Here is a 26,707-nt window from a genome sequence, read left to right on the forward strand (position 1 = left end):
CTCTCCTGATCCATACTCATTTGAGAACCCCGGTGCTTTCATATAGACTTCTTCTATTTCACCATGGAGAAGAGAAAGGAATTTTTTATATCGAACTGGTATAACGGCCAATCTTTTTTCGTAGCTACTAAGAATAGGACTTGATTGTATTAATCTTGGCAACCGGGAAGAAGGTTTATGAGTAGTATACCTCATATGTCTGATTATACTCCTTAGTACAAGTCGGGTTTTGTATCTCTCATTGGTCCCATCAGTGGGGATCAGAATCACTCCCATACATAACTGCTTCTCTTCGATTTAGTGCGATCAGTAGTAAAGAAGAAAATATTAAAGCATATACATAATTTATGCTATAATTGTTGCTTGCCAAGGGACAAGGGTGTGCGACATGTTCCAACATAGGCAAGGATATCCCCAGTTGCCGCATAGTTTGTGGATAATTTGCCTTAGCTTTCTATTCTATTGACATTAATAGACTTGTCTTTTTGAAAATAGTATATTCTTCAACATCTGAAACTCATGCTAGGATTGATTGTTCTGTTGAATGATCTATTTTTTACTGGCCTTAGTTTCATTTTTGCACATCTGAAATGGAATGTTATTGTTGTAATTTGGTCAAAATGCAACATATTTTCTCATTTAGAAATATCATAATTTGAATTTGCAATGACCTCTTCAAAAAACTTGTTACTCAATTTATTAATTTTTGTATTTTTTATATCTTAAAATGTTTTAATGATGCGTTGCATCTCAATTTTCTGTTTGATCTCTTTTTTTAAAAATTTTTTTGCAAATCTGTAACAAGCACATGAACAGTACTTATCATGTGTGTTGTATTTTACTACATTTTATTGATCATGTGTCTTGTTATTGATAAGCAAACTAATAATTAACCAAGAGTTTTTCGGCTAATTAATGTTGTTGTTTATGATCTCTTGTTGTTACATTAAGATTGGGCAATTCGCCGCATTTTTTTCATGCTTTTTGTTATGGTATTTACAGTGTCTTATTTGAGATCCAATGGTTTTTGTTAGCAGAATATAGATTGTGTTCATTTGTCACCATCGCATCTATCTTTGCAGACTCCAGAAGATATTACATATTGTGAGAAGGATGTATACTTCTGTAAATGAAGGATGCAACACTTGTTAAATGAACAAACAGGCATTTCAGAATTGACAACCTCAGCTTCTTATGATACAGGTGAAGGTCTCGGTCATTCTTTCATTGAGTCCGAGTCTGAAAATTCTAAACAAGTGGAGATTCAAACACTAGAGATTAAGGATTTTTAATTTCTATTGAGTTTATTCTTTGATTATGATGAACATCTTGTAAAAATATCAGCCTACTCGAATGCACACCATGAGCATCAGCCTTTATTCTTAATAACACGCCAGAAACATGTACAACACACTGTAAACACTTTGCACGAGTTCACAACACAGCAAACAATCGAAATATAGCTCTCTTCTCCTTGCTGCTGTCACATATCACAAAACCAGATACATCATCTTGATAATGACATAGAACCTAATAATAGGGTAAGTTCAGTGTGCTAATACTTCTTTCTTTCCACGAAACTCACTTTTTTCCTTCGAAGATCACCTTATTAATGAAGGGATCTTGATTGCCTCTTTTACAGATTATATGTGTGAGGTAGATTTTGTTTTGGGTTTTTTTTTTTTTTTTTAAGTGTTAATTTTTTTGCACTACCTTGTTTATGTTTTAGCTTTATTTGAACTTCTAAACTTTCCATTACTGATAAATTCTAAAGCAAAATATATCAATCCAAATAATATATAAATCCTTGAATCCTCAATCAAATAAAATCCATACTCAAAAAATGCTTGATAATTGGTGGTTTATAGCTTTTTATTTTTTAATCAAAGACGATTTTGTGCTATTGTGTCGTCAGTCGATTGATAATGGTGCTTTTGATTTGGGTAATTTTGATCGTTTTGTTTTATGCTTTTGAATGCAGGGAGAGAGAATTGTTTAGCTAATATTAAACCCCTTTTTGAAAAACATGTTCAAACTAGGATGTTTAATCTAAATTCCTTAATTGAATACTTGTGGATTTTAATAGCTTTGATTTTGTGTTTTGGTTCTTATTGTTGATGTAAACTTGCTTATTGTATGTATGTTTTTGATGTTTGAAAGATAGTGAGAAGTTGATGTCTTTTAAAGCGGATAATTATAAGGTGTAGCTTATTCATACTCGAAATTCAGGAGGAAAGTTTCAAGTGTCTTGTTTGTGGTTTTTACACCAATATTGTTGTAAACAAACGTAATCAATTGAGTGGTTAATTTTGTTGTCTTGATAGAATTTCCTCTCTATTCCCTTCTCATTTCATACAAAAATGGCTCCCACATTTTCCTCCTTGTTTTGTTATTGATGTTTACTCTCATGTGCTTTTAGGAGACCAAATTCACATCTACATTTAATCTATGTTGGCATTTAAAAAAATGGAAGAGCCATCTATTAATGCGAGCTGCACAATAAAGAAGTTCACCCCATCATCAAATACCATGTTGAAATTTATACTTTGCTTTCTAAATATACAAATGTTATGTAAAGATTGTGATCATTTTCTAAAGATAGCAGAAGAAATCATGATCGACAACCACGGAGATAAAACAAAACATGAATGCTTTTTGTTGCTGAGGTAAATTCTAAACCCAAAATTGTGAACTGGCAGCTAATGTATGTTAGATGTTTATAGCATGAGTAAGATAAATTCTAACCCCAAAATTGTGAACTGAGAATTGTATGTGAATAAAACTCTTGATCCTAGAGAGAGATGTAAATATCAAGACATCTGGAGGCAAAATAAAATGGCTTGCATGGCACTACATAAAGAAATTTTTCTTTGGTTTGGTTTAGAGATGACCTACGAAGAGGGTGAGAAAGGATTGGTGGTGCACCAGGTAAGGGAGATGGAGGTGGGGAAGGCACAGGTGGGATAGGGTTAGGTTCTGGAGTGTGTGTATGTCAAAAGTGTAAGAATCATCAGGTTTATGAGATTGAATATATGTGTTTAGTGTATTTTGTGAAGAGACGGGAAGGTTACTAGGAATGGAGTAGGATTTTAGGTGATACGGGTTAATGGATTCCTGGACTTTGACATCTCTAGACACAAACATTGCCTTTATGTCAAGGTTAAGAAGCCTATAGCCCTTTTATATTGCACCTTACTCTACATAACACATGGTACCCCCCCCCCCCCCCCCCCCCCCCCGGCATGAAATTTGTCTTTTGTGAGAGATGGATTGTAGGCAAAGGCAAGACACCCAAATACTTTCATTTGTGAATAATCAGGTTTGGTGTTGTGGAGTATTGCATAAGCGGTTTTATTGTGCAGGATTGGAGTGGGTACTCTGTTTGTGATATAAGCAGCAGTAAGCACAAAATCTCCCCAAAATTGCAAGGGAAGGCCAGCTTGGAACCTTAATGCTCTTTCCATCTCCAAAATATTGCAAAGATTCCTTTCCACTCTTCCATTCTGCTGTGGTCTTCCCACACACCTTGTCTGATGCACAATGCCAAGTGCACCAAACAGTGCTTTAGACCTATGGTCCTCAAATTCCATCCCATTGTCTAACCTGACAATTTTCATTGTTTTGTTAAATTGGTTTTCGACCATCAAAATAAATTCTTCAATGGCCTTGAATGCATCTAACTTTTCTTCGAGCAGGTGCACCCAAGTGTTTCTAGAGCAGTCATTTACAATAGTTAGAAAGTACCTGTGTTTGCCTCTTGTTTCAACTCTGCATGCTCCCTAGATATCCACATGTATCAAGGGGAAGTTTTCAGCAGCATAAAAAGTACTCAGGTGACGGGGGAGTTTTGTAAATTTATCCATGGGACACACAACACATACTCTACTTTCTTCAGTGTCATTCTTTGAGATGCACCCACTGTTTATCAGAGTATGTAGTGGGGCATGTCCCAGCCTATAGTGCCATAATTCTGCCTTGCCAAGCTATTGTATATTAGTGATACTGCATGGATTCAATGTTACTTTCGATGTATTTCTTTTGCCACACATAACAGCTACTTCAAATCACTCAGTGTTGCTTGTATCAGCTCATTTTGGAGATAGTACAACCTATTTTTGCTTCTCCCTACTCCTTTTACTTCATCATTCACAGTGCTTGTGATGATGCAAAATCCATTAAAGGATCTTACCTTGCACATATTATCCTCTACAAACCTCCACAAACATGGTGACATTTAACAAGTTATGCTTGAAATCACCAACATGAAACACATTCTTTAGTGTTATATTATTTTTCAATGTGTCATCACCATAAAATTTTCAAAAGTCAACCCATTTGGAAAATTGATCTTATTCCCACATTTGATCTCCTTTGGATGCTTAAGTACACTCAAGTCTCCTGTCATATGGTCAGAAGCACCTAAGTCTATAATCCATTCATTCTCAATGCTTGTGGCGTGACAGCATGTTACCATATTTGCAAATCCATGTTCAAAATCATCTTCTGGTTCAGAAGGCACACCCAAGTTTTTGCTTCCACTAGGGAGAAGTTTCAACAATTGTTCCAATTTCTGTGCACTGATGCTAGTCCCAGTGCTACTCAAGGACTAAGCATCAAAGTCTCCTTGTGCATTAGCAGCAGTCCTACTGCCTACACCATACTACTGAGTTTTTCCCCCTCTATTATAGTTCATTCTACCACTCTTATTATTGTACCTCCCTCCTTGCTCTCTACCTCTATTATTATTCATGTTTCCACCATAATTTTTGTGTTTTGGATGCCATTTAGGTACCCTACAACTGTCCAACAACGATCACTAGCATGTCCTGTCACACCTCATGCTTTGCACACTTCTACACCTCTGTTGTACATGGCAGATATTTCAAGTTCATTTTTCTCACTCATGCACACTTCCCTTTGACTCTCTTCTTGCTGAATCATAGAGCACACCATTTCTACACTAGGGAGAGGAGTCATCATCAATATGTGGCTCCTTTGAGTGTTATATGTTTCATTCAGACCAGTGAGAAACTGAAACAACTTTTGCTCATCCTTTTGCTTATTCAACACATCTAAGAAACCTTGCATTTGTTCAGACACAACAGATAGAATTGGCCAAACATTCAATGAGTCTAGTTCTTCCCATATGCCTTGCATATAGGTATAATATTCATTCACACTTATACTATTTTGTTTTGCATCATAAACATTTTTATTCAACTGATATTTTCTTGCTTCAATAGTTATCAAATATCTTCATTCAATATGTTTCCATATATCAGAAGCAGAAGTAAAACACATAATAGACTTTTTAATGCTTTCACTTGCTGATCCCAGTATCCATGCTATCACATGTCATTGCAGGTGTTCCACATTTCTGCCCTTTCTTCATCATTCTCTTCCTTCTTTACTGCTCTAGTAACCAACCCTAGCTTCCTCTTTGCAGATAGGGCTATTTCCATGGACCTTCTCCATCCTCTATAATCAGTCACACCTTGCAGTTTCTCCACACTCATAGTGGTTGACCCATCAGAAAAGAGACAGAAAGAAGAGAAGGGGATGAAAAAGAAAGGTTCAGAATAGAAAGGAAGAATGAAGAGAAGAATATGAGCAACAAACTTGCAGCAGTACAAAGTCACTGATTCAGCAAAATTTCATGGGTTGGTTGAGCTCCTGCTCTGATATCATGATAACAGAATATTCTTCTGTTGTTTACACAGGTGTGTGTGTAAATTAGAAGAGGTACATGCCTCCAATTTTTGTACTTGTCATTTCATAGAGCCATCAAGGCATATATATACAAGAACACAACATACTTACAGCTGGCAAAACAAACTAAGTATAGCAAATAGAAGGAAAAGTCTAAAAGACCCTTGAGATTACAGAATATGCATGGCTATCTTCATTAGATAGGTTATATGTCATACACGTTGCCATTCACTTTTAGACAGCTTCAAATAATTTTTGTTGATCATGCCCACTCACGCTTTTATTTTGTAGTATTTTTACAAAGTCTGCATTTCATAAATTTATTTAGGACGTTAAATGGTAATTCAACACTAACCTTTTTGCTTGTGCAGAAAAATAGGAGTGGCAAAAAAGAGATGACAAAATTAGATTGTCAGTTTGAAATTACCTGGAAAGAACTTTGTGGCGATCGTTCTCTACAAGCTCGTCTTTTGAAGGTTTGCTAGCGTTGAATCTTGCTCTAATGCTTGAGAATGTGGAATAGATACTTTTTGAGGGTTATGTAAGTTAGCCTTTTTCTATTTTAAATTCAGTAATGATGTACTTGTGTTTTTTCAATGTGTAGGCCACTCAACCAGATATTTTGCCACATATTTTTAAGAATGCTTTAATTGCCCCCTTACTCATCGATATTGTCATGTGTGTTGCATCCTTTTTTGTGTAGGTGTCATGTGTCGAGCTGAGTTATTTATACAATGTATCAGATCCTATTATGTCTAATTCGTCCATATTTAAAGTGACGAGACCGAGCCTGTTATTATCTATCTACAAAATTTAACATAGATCCCAAGTTTGACATGATCATTTTGTGCCTTCCCCTAGCAGTCAAGGACGGTGTGTGCATTATTAAAACTTTACAAGCTTGTAACATATTTATCTATAAAATTTTACATACATGTGCAATAAATGTTATCTTTTTGTGTCTTAATCCCGAAGAAATTAAGTTTGTATGTTGCAGTTTCTAGTTTCATTAAATTGTAGAATGGAATTCTTGCAACTGTGATGTCAATTTGGTAGTACTAAAACTTTTCATGGATTGTCTTAGCTAAAACAGCTGGAGCTTAAATGTCCCTAAAAAAATAAACCCATAACTTAAATTGGTGAAGTAAGAAAGTTTAGGCTTATATCTTATGGAGTTTTACTAACTTTTTTAATTTTATTTTCTTGAAAGATTTGAGGAGTATTGAAGCTATTTCCCCTTTAATAATTTTGGTTCTTGATTTACCTTTGATGTTTTGATAAATTACCCTTGTTGCATTAAATTTCGAAGTCCCTTGAAGCATGTGGCTCAGTAAAGAATGAGGAAAAAGTTTATGTTATTAGTTTATGATGTACGTTTGCAAATTCAGATCCGCTCTCTAATTCTTACTTGTTCGTTCTTCTTAACCTTCTTATTGTCGTTCATGAGTATAAGTGAGAATAGTTTTTCTTCAATAGAAGTTGAACGTTTTCTAAGATGATTTTAAATGACTTGACTTGTTGAATTCTTTGCTTGAGAAAGTAAAGGTAACACCAACCTATTTAACATTGAGAAAGTAAAGTAAAGGTATTAATGGGACATTTTCATCTCTGTTAGTGTTCGAATAAAAGTTGTTGACATTTACAGAAATCTCACTAATGAGGAAGTTTTATAGCTTAATTTCTAAGCATTTTTTCATAGTTTTCACAATTTTATATACTTACATGATTCTCTAAAATTGTATAACACAGTTTTGATACTCATATGAATCTCTAGATCCTCTATATGTTTCTAGTGGAACCTCTATGCAAATATATAATACTACTATATCTTTTGAAAATTAGTATAAATGGGGTGAAGACAATAAATTTTGGGGATTTAGAGCAAATTAGAAGGAATGTAGTATTCGTTAAACATAGTTATGTTAAATATATCATTAGTTATAACGAATATAAGGATGTTAGTAGGTTCTAATAATGTCATGGTGTAGCAGGAGCGACATTTTCGATACATCATTAACATTTTATAATATTGTCTAATATAAAAATATTGCGAACATCTTAAAATGCCGAGCTGCTAAAAACTTTAAATAATAAAAACTGAAACTATTTAAAATAAAGGTAAAACGTATAAGAAACACTATTTGCTCAAAATAAATTTTAAAAAAAGGACACATCATCATCAAGTCATCAATAAAAGTACAAAAAAAAGCTAATTTTGCGATATATATTAAACGTTACGGGCTGGATCAGAACCTAAAACTAAATCCTGCGAAATGATATCATCCATAATACAGATGACAGCCGATTGAATCAGTCAGCGCTTAACGTCGAGCATAACTCCCCTATCCAGCTCAAAATACATAAATTATACACTACATTTACAAAATAATGTTTAAAGTACGAACTTATAATTAATTAACACCATTGTATACCTTTACGATATTCTTTTACTATTCCATACTTTTAAGTCATTAAGGTACGATTCTCATTATTGGCAGAAGTACGTTACTTCTACTTATATAATTCGGTAAAATCTTAATACTTAAGCAAATTCATCTGGTTAATACTCATAACCGTACCATGCATCATAGCATCAACACTAATCAAATTTATCACTGATCTACAAGCACAACAATATGACACCTAATATATGTAAGGGTCTGGTTAGGTGAAGACCGTAGTCCTAAACCCTAACTTGGTGGGAGTCGTCACCCTTCCAATACAATTATGCTCGAGCTTCTACAAGATAGGTAGCTTTTTCCTTGTCCTACACTACATTTTACATGCCGGCTAACAAGGGCGCCGAGATTTTTACATGTCGGTTCATTGTTCGACATTAGCTTACTATCAAGGTCATTAGATCAATACTCAGATAATTTAACAAAAGTACATCATATTTTTATTACTACAAGTTGATTTTGACTTTGACGTTGATTTTGACCAACGTAGATGGTAACTTCCTTTACTTTATAAGCTTTTTAATTATAATGTTATATTTACATTTATGTCCTTATAAGTTCATTACTAAATTTTTACACATTAAACTTTAGTTATAACTTTATTTTTAATAGTTTATTTGTTAAATAAATTCATGCTAATAACTTAATATTTTTATTAATAGTCTCTAAATTAATATTTTTCACAAGTATCTACTGAAATTTATTTCTCTTGAAATAAGTTCCAATAATCAACATTTCTAACTTTAAAACAAATAAATATTTTATTCTTTTCACAAGAACAAATATTCTAATTACAATTCATCATTTATACAAGTTTTCAAAATTCAACAAGTTCACCCAAATCAATATTTAAGTTTAGAAAAAAAAAACAAGTAAAACTTATTATGTTCACATAAACCAATATTCTAATTACAAAACAAATAAAACTTGTAATTTTACAAAAATTAATATTTCTGGTTATAAAACAATACTTCATAAGTTCACCAAAATCAACACTTCTAGTTATAAAACGAGTAAAACTTTTATTTTCACTAAAATCAATCTCTTGTTATGAAACAAGTAAACCTTTTATCTTTTAATATTTTTATAAAATCGAAAGTTCACACATGATTTAAAAAGACAAGTTTATTAAAAAAAATTTTATATCTTTTTACATAATTTTGGTCAAATCTTCAAATAAAGAAATATTTTGTACAAACTAGTTATTTAATATAACAAAAGATACTTTTATTATAAAATCTCATACAGAAAGTAATAATAAAAGATTCTTTTTTATGTCCTTCCACTACATTTGTTCTTGTTGTAGAATGGTATTTGCTTAGTTTGTTCACAATTCCGTTTAAATGCAAGTAATTAAAATAGAAAGACACAATAATTAAACTATGTATTTCTCAGTATTCAATGTTACAGATACTCCTTAGGGCCAGTATACATGAAATTCCAAAACATAAATTTTACTCTTGAACATTCTTTTGATAACTTGAACCAAAAACTAAACCATCAGTTAGTTGTTTTTAAGTTACAGAATAAATAGAATACAGTTTGCTACTTTTATATTTTAGAGAAAAAAACCAAAAATAAAAATATACGAAAGAAATGTATAGATAAGATGACAAGATAGAAAGAGTTTGTGGGTAAGATCTCTGTAGTGAATTGAAGGGAACTTAGGCAGGAATTCACTCCATGTGCACAGGAAAGCTTAATAAATGAACTTGTATGTTGTTGATTAGATGAGTGAGATATAGCTAACTTGATATTCTATGCAAAGCTTTGCAGGATCTAATAAAGTTTATGAAAAATACAATTCTCTTTTGGACAATTTGCATAGCACATTCATCTATAATAACTTTGTATTTTGGGTGCTCAACACATGCAAGTTGCTCATCTATATATGTTAACAAGATGCATCCTAAATTGATGCCAAAAATTCTTTAATACATATTGTAACCAGTAGTTTCCGTACATGTTAAGAACACCAACTTTATATTATCTCATGCTGTACCAACATGAAAATCTAACATTCTATAAACATATTAGAATTTTTTGGCTCATATAAGATACCTTCTCTAAAGCTCACCACACGAGTACGTAACATTTATATTTACATTATTGAACAAGTAACTAATTTACATTAGTATTATAGCATTTATATATACATTTTAATTGGTTAGTTTCTTGAACAACCTAGCTAATGCCTTATGGCTGACTATAAAGCCTTCATACAATTTCATATCTTACGTTGATGTTGTTATTAGTATTACATATTTATGCTCAATTTTAAAAGTTGTTTTCATTAACTCCTAAAATGGTTAGGGTAGTCATTCCAGCTCTCGTTAAACATCGATATGCCCCGACATCAAGCATCGATACATCATCACAACAGTAGCGTCCATAACATAGATTATTCAGCTACTACCCCATCATACAAGTAAGCAACCCATCAACAATCATCAACAACAGATCACAACTATTCCAACCCATCGCACTAGGCTTGTGCACCAATGAGACATCAACTGCACATCGACTCCACAACATACACCTACAGTCTTTGCATCCTTTACACCTTTTCAACACATTAAAATTTTATATTTTCATTCGTATTATTGTCAATAAAAGTGTATAATATAACATTATTGAATTCAATAGTATAATTTTGGTGGTGGGGGGGGGGGGGGGGGTCCCCACAACTAGTTAAAATATGAATTCATTGCCCAAATTATTAGAGATTATGCTAAGGATACAAACCGGCATTGACACGTAAAAGTTACATACAATTGCAATATTCTGCCTTGAAACATCTTGAAATTGTACACGCCAATTATGAAAGACATCGGAATAGAGTACTTTTAAACAAGCAGGGTTTTGTCATAAATGTAAGAAGAATCACACTAAAAGATTCGGAAGTGTAAATTTTTTTTTTTGTATAGCACGTTGCTATGTATGATGTCGGAGATAGATCTACAAAACCTCATCTTCTAGCTGAGAAGACACAAGACTATTTTCCATGGCCAGTGAAGGTGGAGTTCCCGGAGGAATACAAGCAGCACCATTTTCTCCTGCACAGATACAGAGTGCCTCGGCATCTCTTAGAATTGCATCAAGGTCAATATGGCCACTTAACCCATTTATGAACTTCAAAAGTGTGTCAAAATCCATTTGCTCCCCAATTATCTTGTTCCTATATCGCTTGAGAATTGCAACACAAACATACAGATGCAGGTGTTCGGATAGGTAATGTGTCCACAAGACTTCCCACATTCGCATTGTTTCTTCGTAGCGGAGCTCCCTAAACAACAAAAACATCTCAGATAAACGATAATATAAGTGTTCTTTAATATGTTTTCTAAAATATTTCATATACAACACTGTCCCCTCCTCAAAACCTTGCAAATGAACTACCCAACAGATCAATTCCACATCATCAGTATATTGACCACAAAATGAAGGAAGAATAATAGACTATTGAGCATACATTATACTCTGCTGCAAGGCTTAACAATCAGTTGGGCTAATAGGTAAGAAAGATGCGCTAAGATGATATGCTTGAGATAAACTTATGGTTCTTTCAACAAAATACAAAAACATAAATCCTTCCAAGTTCCAACATTAGAATATTTGAAAAGAAGACAAATCAATCTTCCCACCTTTTCCTTCCCTTCCTAAATTGATATCGAAACATACTTTAGGGGCCCAGCTAAAATTCCAGGAGTTCTGTCTTGTGAGCCTTTCGCAGGCAACACAAAGATGCTAAAAGGAAAAACAATCAAGTATCGCAGATTGATAGTAGTAAGACACAAGCATTTATGCTAACAAAAGACTTGCCTTTTGAATTGTATCAGAATCCAGCGGAAACAAAAGAAGTAGTTTAAGCAGTCGTTCTTCTCAAAATACTTGTGCAATGGACTGTCAGATAGTTCCACCAACTGCCAAAACGAAGAACATCAATAGGTGATTGCCAAGGTATCGATTCCAAGTAAAAAAAGAAACAGAATAACAAAAACGGAATTAAAAACCCCAAAAAGAAACAATGTAAGCATATATGGCATACTTTTGACATACACTACAGGAACAATAACAAAGCCTGAATCCAAAAAAGCTTTTGTTAGTAACAAGAGTCTAAAGCCAAACAAGGTATATAACCAGCAATATGCACCTCACCACTATGGAACACAATATTATGGCAAACAATCATCGGTCAATAAGCAATTAAAAAAATTGACTAGCATAATAAATTTACCACCTCCTGTCCCCAACTTCTCAAATCACTACAACAGAGCAATGGAATTCCCTTCAATATCTCCACCATGAATGATCATCTCAAAACACTTCCTCTGATTCTTTTAAGTTCATTGTCACATCTTTCTTAGAAATGATGCACTAAAAAAATATGCACTGCATGTTAAAATCTTCATCCACATGATATAAATCACTTATCACTGAAAAAATAAGGGAAACCACCAATCACTAATTCAACTCAGAAGGTAATGTGTGAAGATACAACAAAGAGACTGTTGCATTCTTGTATTGCATGTGTATATAAACAATATCATATTTTCAGATAAAAGTTACTATATCGACAACGAAAAATCTCATATCTACAGATAATTAAGATGGTTTATAAGCAAACAAAAAGATAGCACACCGGTTTTACTAATAATTTTTCCAGCTTCACAATAAGAAATATGTGCTTAACAGATGAAACATAGAAACACAAAGAGTGGATGGGGTGGGGGTGGGGGGTGTAATAAAGAAAGCAAAGAGACCTTTGATAATGCAAAAAGTTGAGCATGCATGCCACTTTGATCACGATTGAAATTTGGTCCCACACGTTCCATTAGTGCAGCAAAACACCAAAATGCTTCAAACTCATCCTCCATGACAAACAATAATGGTGATAGATAATCACTCATACCCTGTTGGGAAAAATATGCTATGAGGAATCCAATCAAGAACTATATCCTGATGTAATTAATGAAACTAACACTATGATTACCTGACAATAACCAAGGTCAAAATTGTAGAATGAATATGTTAGCAGTATATCGTGTAGAAGATCAACATTTGGATTATCATCTCCGTCATAGAAAGAAAATGATCTGTCTGTCCGTACCTTGCAAAATGAAAAAAAAAAAAAAACTTTCTCAGAAAAATTATTAACAATATCTCAATCAAAGAACAGGCTCAATCTCATTATAGGCTAAAAACAGATCATACCACATCCTTCTCAATTAGACCTTTCCTCTCTCTAAATTTGGTAAATCTTTTCGCCTGTTCTGGAGATATGCTCTGTAGAAAAAGGATAAACCAGATATCATTGGCAACCTCAATACTATAATCATGTTGATACATGTATGCCTTGAAGAACTAAAAGCTCCTTCACTGAAATCAGCAATGTCAATATAATTCAAAAAAATCCACAAATTAAAAGCATTTGCCAATCCTGGCAGCATTAGAAATCTAAACAAATTAGGATATTTTATTAAGTAAATACTCTGTTGACTAAATCATGTAATACAAACGACCTTATCCTCTCAATTCAGGAATGATCCATGAAAACAAGCAAACACACGTCAGTGTCACTGTCACTGCATTGAGATTTCCATGCGCATCTGTTTCTGCTACTTAAAAACATAAATAGAGAGAGTAAAGCAATAAACATAACTAGTCACATCTAACATGACAATTGAGAGCACTCTAATCCACTGCATTGAGATTTCCATGCCCGTCTGAGTTCTGCTACTTGAAAACATAAATAGAGAAACAATAAACATAACTAGTCACATTTAACATGACATGCCTCTAAGCCAAGAAAAAAGTTGTTCCTTACGTCATTTCAATACAACACATAGGTCTTTAAATAGTAAGCTTGAAGATAGAAAATTCATAGCAAGAAACAGGCAAAGTATGAAAAGGAATCACTTTCAGAGAGAAAAAAAGCTAATATATAATTATTGTAACATTTATATGGCTATAAGCTATTATTGATTTGCAGGCCCCATACTCTATAAAAGTCGAGAAATCTCGTGTGGCATTTCTTTTCAGCACCAAGTCTGTAAATAGAAAACTTAAAGATTGCAAATTGAGGGCAATAAACAAACATACTTGTCAGACTGAATATGCCATGTCACTATGGCAGTAAGCAATAGTAGAAAACAGAGAAATAACGAACAAGTGAAAAAAATCTATTAATGGTGCCAACTAGATTGAAATGTAAATATCCTATATCAATGTAATTCAAAGGAATACAATAAAGAATAGGTATTACAAGCATTTGTGAGGCTTGTAACTCTCCCAGACTCCCACAATGAGTAAGACCTCATTAACTGTGTATAACATGGATATAATATTTCTGATGCTTTTTTCTTTCACCTTGTTTTCTTATTTATACAAGTTTACACCTACTCTATGTATATGTTGAAGTTATTCCTATCCAAACCCCTCTAACTAATAAAATACTAAGGTTTCCCGAACTAATATATGACAATAATACTAATAAACACTTCCAATGGAAAGAAAAATCTCTATAGTTGCTCTATCCATTCCATTTTTTTGTCCAATACTCATTCAGAATAATCTATTCAAGTAGAAAGAAATTTGAAACTGGGTTTTCATGAATTATATTGTCATGAAGGGCTAGGAAGGGCTACTATAGGAATTAGTAATAAATAATACTTGGCAATTAGTTAAGTTGGGGGGAATAAGATGTAGAGATGATTAGTATAAATAGAGGGGAAGGGAAGGGAATTAGTTATTCATTCAAGTAATAGTTTTAAGTGGAGTTTTATGCTCATTGGGAGAGAACAAGTCTCTCAATGCTTGTATACTATCTTTTGTAATTGTCCTTTGATTACATTCAATCTTTCGTTATACATTTACATTTTACATTTGATTTGATACATTCATATACAATTTTTGTTCTGCCTTAATAAATTCATCCTATGGCCAAACTAGTCCATAACAAACGGTATCAAAGTCGTTCGATTCTTAGCGATTGATCGCACAATGGAGGCCGAGGGCTACCATATCTTGAGATTGATAATGTTCTTGAGTCCAAGAACAGCCGTTGTCGGCCGTAAATTCAGTGGAAGTAGAATACTTAGGGTTTTGGAAAAAGTGAAAAGAGAGGAGGGAAAGAATGAGGAGACGCACGCAACGGTAGAACTTACCGGCTTGTTTTCCGGTGGCACCAATAATTATCGGTGGTCTTAAGGATGAGGAGTCGCTGGCCCAGGTGCGGCGGTGGAGGTGGAGGAAGCTGCGAAATCGAAGGGGTCAAAGCAGGCAAGGAAGTATGGGGAGAAGGAGAAAGTCTCATGACAGGCACAGATCTGAGGTCGACCATACTGTGGTTGTCGGAAACGGCGGCAATGGCGTTAGAGAGGGCGGTGGTGATGGGAACAGATTTGATTTTGTGTGGGTAGTGGTCAAACTACTTGGAGCAAGGGGAGACCAGTGTTTGCATTTGATGAAGATGAAGTCCGCTTCTTATGAAGACTGCTCAGCTTTGGGAATTAGGGCTAGGGGTAAGATGGTAAGTAGCCCTATTCAAGACATTGTTGTTGATGTCATCAACTCAATTTGGAGTTCAACTTTAATCTTTGACCCAATACCTTATTATACCCAGCTTCCAATTTGGTCTACATCTCTACAATTAATTGTTTGGGCTCGAATTACACTTTTCCCACCTTGAGGACAAGGTGGATTTTTTAGGGGCCGGTATGTCATGAAGGGCTAGGAAGGGGTAATATAGGAATTACTAATAAATAATACTTGGCAATTAGTTAAGTTGGGGGAATAAAATGTAGAGATAATTAGTATAAATAAAGGGGAAGGGAAGGGAATTAGTTATTCATTCAAGTAATAGTTTTAAGTGGAGTTTTATACTCATTGGGAGAGAACAAGCCTCTCGAATGCTTGTATACTATCTTTTGTAATTGTCCATTGATTACATTCAATCTTTCGTTATACATTTACATTTTACATTTAATTTGATACATTCATATACAATTTCTGTTCTGCCTTAATAATTTCATCTTATGCCAAGCTAGTCCATAACATATATATATAAGCTAAAAAAATTTCAAATTTATATAAGCTAAAATCCAGTCATCTTAGATCTTGTCAGTCTTGATTTTAAGTTTTTACTGTACACTTCTACAAAATTTTATGATACATATTTATAAACATTGGGGCTCAAACATGTACTTGAAAAATGGTGCGAAAGGCAAAAGGGACAAACAAAATTAGAAACAAGTATGCTTTATTTAACTATTTACATCAACACCTCTATAAACTTCAGCTATTTTGTATGCCCATACGCTGTAGCTTTAGGCTTTCAGTTTCTTTATAGTTGATATGAAGATGATCTCAAGCCAAAAGAAAAAATCACAATAACGTAAAAATTGATAAATGTTGAGTATTACTGGAAGTATATATTCTGCACTCAATTCATTAGAGGTCCAACTGTAATAAATATAGTATTGTGCTCTCAACATTCACATGCAGACTGAAAAAAATAACAGAATGAATAAATAAATTCAAAAAATAACCTGCCACTGAAGCTTTATTATTTCATAATCTTGTTTTCTCACTGATCGTAGATATTCACGTTCAGCATATGTTGAACTGTAATCATAGCATCCCAACAAGAAAGGCCACACCTGTGGTCAAAATTTAAAGTTTCAAAATCTATATAGATGTATAGCAGAAATCTTGTCATTAGAAACATAAAGATACAAACCTCTTTTCGCAGTTCATGGACAACACCACCATAAAAAATTCTCTTCGTTAAAGCTTTTGGATCATTAACTCTCCCCTCAGAATCTAAAAAAGCTATCCACTGCATGAAAAAAGTCAATCAGTCAAGAGTAAAATAAATTCCCCACAAACTATCAAGTAGTGCTAGATATAATTTCATGAATTGTTAGGACAATCCTGGGTAAAAGACATGAAGATAAAGCTCATATTCGCTCTTTTTGGGCAAAGACTAATTACAAATTGACCATTGACTAAAATTCACAATTGTACCCTCCCCCTTAACTCGCCAGGGGAAAAACCAAAAATTCCCAATTGGTATTAAATTATCTACATAGCATTAACCAACAGTGAGCTAGATGAAAAGATAAAATAATTCAGTAATACTTGCACTACCATTCAACAATGAGCTAGATGACATGATAAATTATCTACATATGGCATTAAACAACAAAGAGCTAGATGACAAGATAAAACTTATCAACTCTTAAATTTAAACACGAAAGTGATGAAAATATTATGCAAATCTAAAATGATAACATTCGATTTTTCAAAAAAATACTATCCTTCATTTCTATTTAACGTTACTATTCACACGTTTTGCTTTGACCTTCTTTAGTGAATTATTTGTAAAGTGTGAGATAAATTGTTTTAATTAAAAATTCTTATACAATTTTTACTGATGTATTAATAGAGATATTAGTAGTTAAAAATGTGCATGGACATACGTGTTTTGGAAAGTATAAAAAATTAAAAAAACAAAGTTAGTAACAATTAAACACAGATAAGTATGATGGTTAAGTGGGAGAATACGCCAGAAATTCAAGTCTTTATACCTCTTCCTTGGTCAAGGGAGACTGCCGTGGTTTTCCCCAAACAAGTGCCAATTTATCAAACTGTGAAATGAAGATAAAATATCAGTGGATCAGCTTTATTAGAGGACAAGTGAACCAAAAAATAAGACATAGTAATGATCAAAATTTAACTAGATAAGATTGGAGATCAATGGTGCACTAAACATAGTGATCCATCATCCATGAGCCCCACTGAGCTAAAATATTCAAAAAGAAAACAAGTTGCATTTCAATATCTTTAAACTTGAAGAACTCTTGCAACTTGTAAGAGAAGCTTAGTATAATAAGATCTCAAAAGTACAGCAGATAAATATTGGGGTATCACTAAATTTCTTAAGTAAATATATAAACTGATGTACTCCATGGCTTGGATAAAATTCATGTATATTTTCTCTGCTCTTCAACAAGAAAAATGTAAGAATCATGAAATTTTCCTACGACTTATTATGCACCAACTACGGATGGCAACTCGATCTGAATCTAGCCATAGTCTAAATCGATCCGATATAAATCATATGATTCGATTCGAGGAAAAAATAGTTTGACTTCGAGTCCAATTGTATACTTACTCCAACTTGACTTCAACTCCTATATAATCAGACATGCGACTTAGATACTTATTCTCCTAGCTTATTGTAGACATTTTGTACTATAGTATTGATATAAGAATATAATTGTGTTTATTCTGACGATCGAATTTGTGTTTAGCATAAGTTTTAGAGTTATTGAATAACATCATAGCTATTTTCCCTTAAACGCCAACATTGTTGAATCTTTGATGTGCAATGTGCATATTGTAAAGACAAAATTGTTGTGAGTTTGGTGTTTATCATTAAGTAGACTTTGGGCAAATAGTAGTACATTTGAGTTTTTCAGTTGAATTGATTGAGCTGTATTAATTTGCTAAGCAGCATTTAGCCAAATCCTAACCTATTTGAAGAACATTATTGTTACGAGTTCGCATAATATAAAACGAATTTGATCTAATTCAACCTTGCCGGAGGTACGAGAGTCCGTGTCGGGGCCAAGTCGAAGTACATAAATTCAAGTTCAAATCAGAGTGGTGGTTGGGAAAAGAACGGAATTCATTCAGAGCAATGTTGGAATGTGCAACTTCTGATCCAAGTCCAACTCAATGCCTTCCCTGGCACCGGCGAATGGATGAGTAACCAACACAACTAAAAGGCCATTCATGTCAAGTCAAAAGTCAGTGTGGTTTCAAGTATAATGCAAAATGCTCCATCAAACACTACCCATGAGTAATTACCACAAGAATCTTACTCTATCCAACACTAAGAAGTTTAAGGATAAACTTGATTGAATCTATCCACATTCCAAGAAAAGGTTTGAAAGGGTTAGAATTGGAAGAGAATTAGGCAAAAGATAGAGTTTGAAGAAAAACTCCATAAAGAAAAATATTGAAGTTCAATAATATTCCATAACTTATTGATAAATTACTCACTTTCTTATTAAAAGAAGATACTAAATAATGCTTGATTAAAAACATAATACTCACAAATAGAAAAGAGTGAGCCCCTTTCATAAGTAGGGAAACACCAAAACTTTGTACTACCTCCTATTCAATGTAATGGTCTCATTCTATATTGTAAACTGGTTAATGCACTAATTCAATCCTAAATATTTATAATTTTGCGTAATTATTAATGATTATGAAAAGCTTAAATTAATAAAATTTATATTGAAGCGAATCGAACAAAATATCACTTAACTGTCTTTTAACTTATAAAATAAAAATAAATATAGATTAATAGTGATTGATAAATAGTGTCAAAAAATAAATGGGACTAGAGGGAGTATTTTAACATCCAGGATACATTAATTCACTAGAGGATGCAAAATATGTATACAGTAATTAGCTAACTATATTATACGAATGTAATGTTATCTGTCAACACCAATTCTCAAAAGGAGCATTGCTCTTGAAATCAAGCAAAAATTGCGAAATTGAAAAAGTAGCTACATCATGATCAGATGAATATGATTTTCAAAATTAGAAAATAAATAGAGAAGTATGCACATTCAAGAAAAAGTGGCAAGAAGATGGAAGCACTTGGTGGGTCTAATTAGTGGTGTAGGTACATGGGAGCTCATCCCCCCTCCCAATGCTGTAAGTGCTCTATTGAATTTATAGTATGGACCCTTACTAGTTTCTCATGTATAATATAAAAGCTAACTATATATCACAAATCCAAGTAAATTCATTGAATGAAGTACTATTTATGAAACAAGAGAATTGTGGTCCAAATCTGAATCCAAGCCACTAATTTTATATTTTATAATGTTTATTAAATTAAATATATTAGACTTTCTGTTTCCAAGATACTCGCGCAACTCTTATTAAAATATTCTAAGTCTTCCCATTTTTCAAGTCCTAATTGCAAATTTCTCATCTAAAAACATGAATTTAGATTTTTAACTGGTTTTATGAAATTGTTTTGCTAGTTTATCGACCATTCATTCGATTATAATTATTTTTCTGGTGTGGCCCCCTTAGTTTAGTAAGCCACTTAGTGTAATCCTTCGAACATCACGTGACTAAAGATGTCACCATTGAATAACTAACCAAGAACAAAAAAGCCAGAAAAGAAAAAAGCGGAAACATCAAATTTGCAGCCAAAACCGACTATATTCATAGCTCAAATTTAGACACACATAGCTAATAAAACACAATAAAAATATTCAGAGCATAGACATGGTTGCCTTCATTTGTAATATGTTACACAAAGATGATAATAAGTTCCAATCAAAAGACAAGCAGGGCTGGTTTTTAGACCATAAAATACTACAAATCATATTCCCCTATAACCCATCCTATCCTGGTGGCTGAAATCTGTAAATAATTTAAAATTAATGCTTATATTAGACAAATACATTTACATCACTTAAAATATTTGAATACCAATTCGGAAAAGGAAGCACAACAGAAAATAATATAAAACCGTGAATTTATTACTCATGAGTATAATGGCAAAAAAGCGTTAATCCCAAAAATATGAGATGGCCTACAAAAACCAAACAAATCAACGTCACATATTGTCAACAAAAATAGACTTAAGAAAATCAATCCTAAAGATTATCCACGTACATTATCCTCCAGCATTCATTTTTATCTGTTATCATATGCTCAGCATTTTCATTCTTTACTCCTATAACCCAAGTCATCTTAGACCTACCAATTTCACTTCTCAACTCCTTAAAGTTCCAACCTTTCCTTTTTCATAACCTGGGCATTTTTTTTTTATTTTCTTTACACTCGACTAAATTAACGTAAATGGTTTTTTCTCGTCTTCAATATCTACAACTTCAAGAAACTTATTTATGCCTTCATTTTGAATTTTGTCCTTTGGAATATGTCCACTCATTCATATAACATACACATGTTAGCTACCCATATTTTCTAACAGTGATTTCTTCTAAAAACTTAACGATATAACTTATATTGTAATATTTTTCTAAAGACAATTCTGTTGGATATAACCTATAACCTTAGTGGATCACAATATGCTCGCATAATATTCTAGTCGCAAGTGCCACTCTCCATTTGAGCCACCGGCTATGAATCTTATACATTATTTGTGCCTTTTTTAGTTGTCTTTTGTTGTCAATTGGTTTATGTTAGTAACCTTGTTTCTTGCCTTTCCTGGTTTTTCTTAGTCTTTTTATCTTATTGCTTTGCCTATGGCAAGTGTTAGGTCTTTTGTAATCATTTTCCGGCCAATAATCTTTGTGGTATGGTCAGTCATTATCCACAATATATATTGGTATGCTGATGATGACAACTAAACTGATACCCTAAAACTGAAATAAAAGGATCACACCATGTTGTACAACAAAAAAGCACATAAATAGAACATGGTTGATTTAAAAGCTACGAATATTGCTGCCTCATTTCGCAAGAACTACTCTGTATTAGGTGGAAAAGTGACTCATATACATAAACTGTCAGTGATGATGGGTAGAAATTTGTGGTCATCCACTAGGTCTTTTTGTAACAATTCTGTCAGGACTTTTATTGTGGTATGTGTAGGTTATGCTTGACCTATTTCTTAAAAAGGTGGCTTCTAGGGGTACTTAAATTAGTTATGAACATATTACTCGGAGTTTACTTTTCACTGCTTCTAAGAAGGTGAAAGTTGACTTTTTGTACAAAGCCGAATGCTTACTAATTTGAGAATTCTCTGTTTTCTGTATTTGAGAAATGTACCTAAAACACTGAAAACAGGTACGGCCATGTAATAACTAAAAGGGTGTAAAGCTTGTTATTTCTTCATCCCAAGCACAAAAAGAAAAGTTCGCAGATAAAAGAATTTTCGGAGAATGGTAAGATTTACTCTCTTGGACATAAATTTAGTTTGTTACTACATAGAAAAATTATACAGTATAGTTTAATCATATAAAAACTAAACTCAGAATTATGATTGTTGAGTTGTTCACTAAGAGAATATGACAAGAAATAAGACTGGGAATTCAAGGAGAGGATGCACTGATGATAAGATTTTTAATAACTTAGATTGCTAATATCTCTAGAAAACTGAAGAGTGCTAGCGGAAAAAGGAAAATTTACCTCCATGGGGTCTGCTGGTACAGGTACTAGGTTGGGAACTTCTTCCAGATCATCTGATGATGACTGGGAATGTAGATCAGGAAGGGACTGGCTATGGCTAGGCTTCTTTAAATCATTAGTATAAGTCTGTTCACCACTATTTTCACGAAACAGCTGGGAGGTTGTTTCCCGAGCAAATTTAGTTACCAGCGAAAATTTTTCCAAGACCTGAATTGAGAGATCTCTAGCTGGATCATTGGCTTTATTTCTTTGCCGACCACGAGATTGCAAAGTAGTATTGCTATCATCAGCCCTTACTTGGTTTCCCTGAGTTGGAGATACAGCAACAGAAGCACTTGTAGACGCGGCAATAGAAACAACCCCAGGAAGCTCCAATGAAGAGAGAGTTTTCTACAAAAGATGACGAAAATAGTAACCAAACAATGACCTAAACACAATTACTAATGAGTTAAAGTAAAACATCAGAATCCATAACTAATAAGTGATTACTATAGTGCACACAATCAAACAAGGCTTGCACACTTAGCAAAATCAGACCTTATAAGTGGGCCCTTCAGTTGTTTTTATTCACATTTAAAAGGGAAGCAAAATTTATACCACAAAGATTTGCAATTACAGAAGCTACACTCTAGTGAAATAAACATTTTTTTGTAAATAGAAGCATATGTACATACCTGGAGAGGATCTTGAAAATCATTCACAATGAACACATTCGCATCATCTGCAGATCTGGAAACAGAAGTTTGAAATATTGTAAAACCAGAGTCTACTTATCTATCACAATCATATTCCAGTCTCTTTCCTACGAAGAAAAGAAACCATTCGCAGCCAGCACCGCTAAAAAGGATAACAACTTCCCCACGATTTGCAGGTGTGCTGGGCTGAGGGGAGATTGCATATAATACTACTCCCTCTATCTTGTGCAGTTTTGCAAAGTTTTTCTCTCTACAACACAACATATTCTCTCCTCCAACTATAAGCTACTCTTAATCACCCTAACAAAACAAGTATGCAAAATCATATGGCACCAAGAGAGTATAACATATGAATAAGAAATCAATCATTGAAGCACAAACTAATCGCATTAGAGCTGACCTCACAAGAGACACATATTGTTTGATGGTGGTCAAAAACTCTCTAACTCCTCCATTGTAGAAATAAAGAGAAGGGAATGCAAGTCCTGTTAAAATGCATTAACATTGTCAAAAAAAATTAAATATTTAGAGTGAGTTCTATCCACATTAATTTTCCTTAAACAAACATATTACAACTTAAAGGTAGCAAACTACAAAGTTTCATCTCATTTCCTTATATTGTGGATAACATAACTTGACAATAAACATCTAAAAATAACATTGTTAATAATTGAACAACACATTCATTGAAAAAAGACATGTAAATATCAAGTTGACATCTGACACGTCAAACGGTGATTTAATATTAGTACACAGACCCTTCCCTCAACCTTCACCGAACTAATTAGTTTTTCACTCTTCCATAGTATTACCTGAAGATAGCACAATGATAATATATTGCCATCCAAGTGCCGGAGCATGTCTTTTAATGGACCTCACATCAGTAAATGGAAGTGGTCTTATTGTATAAAGCTCCCTATCTGCATGAGAATTGTATGTTAACACACCTTTCATATAATAACTAACAGTGATTATCAAATTTTCAACAAGGCAGCATCCAAGTTATTGCTAAATTCCTAATCATCATATATGATCATAAAGCTGACTTCTAAACTAACCTTCTACAAAATGTCCAAAATCAGAGAGGGGAGAGGGGGAGATTGAAACTCTACAAAATCAATACTACACAATCGACATCTTAAAATTTGTTTTAAAGGACCACTGATACAAATACAGTATCAAAGATCAAAGCCCTCACAGATAACATGCAAGAGCAAAACAATGCATTGAACTTAGCATCTACGCCAAATGTACGAGGAGCACAAAGGACATCAATTGACACCTCTCAGCAACCAAGTATAGACCCAAGAACATATAATGAGACCAAGGGAGTCCAGCACACAACGCAACCCAGCACTATAGGCATGAAAGAACAAACAGACAACAAAGTCAGAGCAACAGAACTGTCTGTCAACCAGCAGACCTTGGTGAACCGCCTGAGCACAGACCGGGGACACCTGGACCTCAAGAAAGACTGGAATGGCATCTCACCACATGGACCAAGCCATCAAGGGCCAAGGGTACTACTAATAATCCACCAGGAAGTCTGTGAACCATGCTAAAGGAAGGCCAGTCAGCAGATTGTGAAGATCAGAAATTGGCTAAGTATTGAGTCTTCTGTTTAGTGTTTCTGTTTTGTTAGTTAATCCACGTGTATTAGTCATAAGTCATTGTAACGGCTAGTTCTGAATCCAAAGTCTATAAATACATGGATTCTCATTGTAAACACACATTTCAGTTTTCAATATAATTTGAGGTATTTTTTCAGAAAAGGATTTTCTGAGTTTCTGAAGTTTGTTTGCAAACTTCATCAGAGGTTGTGGAGCAACCTTTGGCCGGAGAGGAGACAAATTACGGAGTGATTTAGAACCTCAAAGGAACCCTGCAATCAAGGCCTGGAAGTCCTTGTATTGTACCTATCGTTTGTTCAGTCAGAAAGTGTAGCCAAGGTACTCCGTTTACCCACATCAGAAAACCAAGAAGAGTCTTCTTGGCCTAGTTGAGTGAGTCTGGGTGTTGTTTGTTGTTTGTTGAGTGTTTGAATGTTCCTTTTGATTAAACGTATTAAGCCAATTTAATCCTTGCAATACAAAGAACATTTCCCGCCCTTAAATACGCATCAACCACCCTCAAGCTTTTTCAAGGTCAGCAATTAGACAAAAAAAAACTATTGCATAAGTTCATAGCCTACTTCAGCACATCTAGAACATCCAAGCTTTTATCAATCTACAATATCCTATCAATAAATCAATTCACATTCTTACCTGTCACCAAAGTATCTTTGTAGATATTAACTAACATCACGAATGATCACCAATGTCACATCACTAACACTTAACACATAAGGACCATTTAGCTCCCACAGTACCACATTACAAAAACTTTTAGCGTGTGGTTATTGGTATAATATGGTGTGAATGATGATGAACTGTGATGTAATCTACGTTACTCGAACTCTTTATTTTGCTTCACGTATCCGTGTGCGATCCTTGATGTGGACATTGGTATGGCACTTGGACACTTCATTTTAGGTGTAAAATTGAATATTAAGATTTTATGTAAGTCCAAGTAGCATAGGAACTAACTTACTTAGATAAATTACTTGCAAAGTTTATATTTTTGCCTTTCCCACTCTATTTAAACTTTTTTCCTCGTAATAAAAATAATCAATTACCACTTAAGTAGGTGGTATCGGAGAACTTTGTGAAAAAAAACATTTGAGAACGACAATTTCATCAAAATCAACATTAAAAATTACCACAATTTGATACAATGTAATACCATTAACCAAAAAGAGATTAATATCACATTTCCCAATTCAAATTACACCAAAAATTACCTCTCTCAGAAAGCCGTGCGTTTGTGTTTTGCCCTTTATACGGAATCCAAGCCTACACCAAAAAAAAATAATAATAATAAAATAAATAAATAAATAAATAAATAAATAAATCATTCAATTTTTAATCAAGCAATCACAAACTTCACTAAAATTTCATCGTAAAAACAGTAGCAAGAATATTACAAAAAATAAAGAATCTCCTTGTTTGATCAACCTCAATCTGCCACTAATGCTCTCAGACGAATACTGGGTAGGATGAATAGACACATTATCCCTCAAATAAACAAGTTCTGCACTTTCTGGTTCGCTTCTTCTTCCACTATCACTCCTCAATATACTTTGCGAACCCTAATTTACAACATCCAAACAATTCATAAATCAACTCCAATTGTAACAGCTACTAATTCATTGAATCAATCAATGAATCATAGCTTAACTTAAATTTCAACAAAATCAAAATTTCGGAAAGAATATATGATCAAATTCATAGCATCATCGAATTCAAATTGAAACGAAATTGTTACTTGTTGCTGAGAAGCGGCGTAATCAGCATCATCAGATAAATCATGTAATTCAGCTTCGATCATTGTCGGCGAATTTGAGATGAATGAAGAGAGTTTTTTTTTGATCAATTTCTCTCTTCTTCTAAAATTTTCTTTTATTAATGTTGTTTTCGCGTTTTCTTTGTTTTGGGTTTTGTTGTTATTCCTTCGTTGGAAAGAAATGAGTACATGAGGAGTTGCTAGTTTATTGCTTAACGGAGAAACGATCAGGGTGGGTTTTGTTTGGAATAGTACAGATTTTAATTCACA

The 26,707-nt window shown here is 33.6% G+C and overlaps 2 protein-coding genes across 3 annotated transcripts; both read right to left on the bottom strand.

Moving 5' to 3' along the window:
- Positions 1-1,434: 1,434 nt before the first annotated feature.
- On the bottom strand, positions 1,435-5,516 carry LOC130828647 (uncharacterized). The gene is made up of 9 exons (XM_057694609.1): positions 5,353-5,516; positions 4,871-5,254; positions 4,716-4,799; positions 4,310-4,595; positions 3,300-3,779; positions 3,072-3,147; positions 2,896-2,976; positions 2,425-2,492; positions 1,435-1,530 (listed from the first exon to the last, which is right to left on the bottom strand). The coding sequence occupies exons 1-9, from the start codon at positions 5,514-5,516 to the stop codon at positions 1,435-1,437; spliced, it is 1,719 nt and encodes a 572-aa protein (XP_057550592.1).
- A 5,402-nt stretch (positions 5,517-10,918) lies between these two features.
- Positions 10,919-26,674, bottom strand: LOC130828204 (uncharacterized). Of its 2 annotated transcripts, none has more exons than XM_057694057.1 (15): positions 26,420-26,674; positions 26,079-26,243; positions 25,896-25,947; positions 23,869-23,976; positions 23,457-23,541; positions 23,036-23,090; positions 22,362-22,751; positions 17,759-17,818; positions 16,909-17,007; positions 16,718-16,828; positions 13,383-13,454; positions 13,162-13,278; positions 12,932-13,081; positions 11,991-12,091; positions 10,919-11,454 (listed from the first exon to the last, which is right to left on the bottom strand). In XM_057694057.1, exons 1-15 carry the CDS (start codon positions 26,480-26,482, stop codon positions 11,127-11,129), a joined length of 1,956 nt encoding a protein of 651 aa, XP_057550040.1. In that variant the 5' UTR covers positions 26,483-26,674; the 3' UTR covers positions 10,919-11,126. The 2 variants fall into 2 exon arrangements, with proteins under 2 accessions (XP_057550040.1, XP_057550041.1); XM_057694058.1 differs by having other exon boundaries at positions 10,919-11,450; positions 11,987-12,091.
- Positions 26,675-26,707: the final 33 nt, after the last annotated feature.

This window comes from Amaranthus tricolor, chromosome 12 (genome assembly GCF_026212465.1).
Source record: "Amaranthus tricolor cultivar Red isolate AtriRed21 chromosome 12, ASM2621246v1, whole genome shotgun sequence".
Classification (NCBI taxonomy): domain Eukaryota; kingdom Viridiplantae; phylum Streptophyta; class Magnoliopsida; order Caryophyllales; family Amaranthaceae; genus Amaranthus; species Amaranthus tricolor.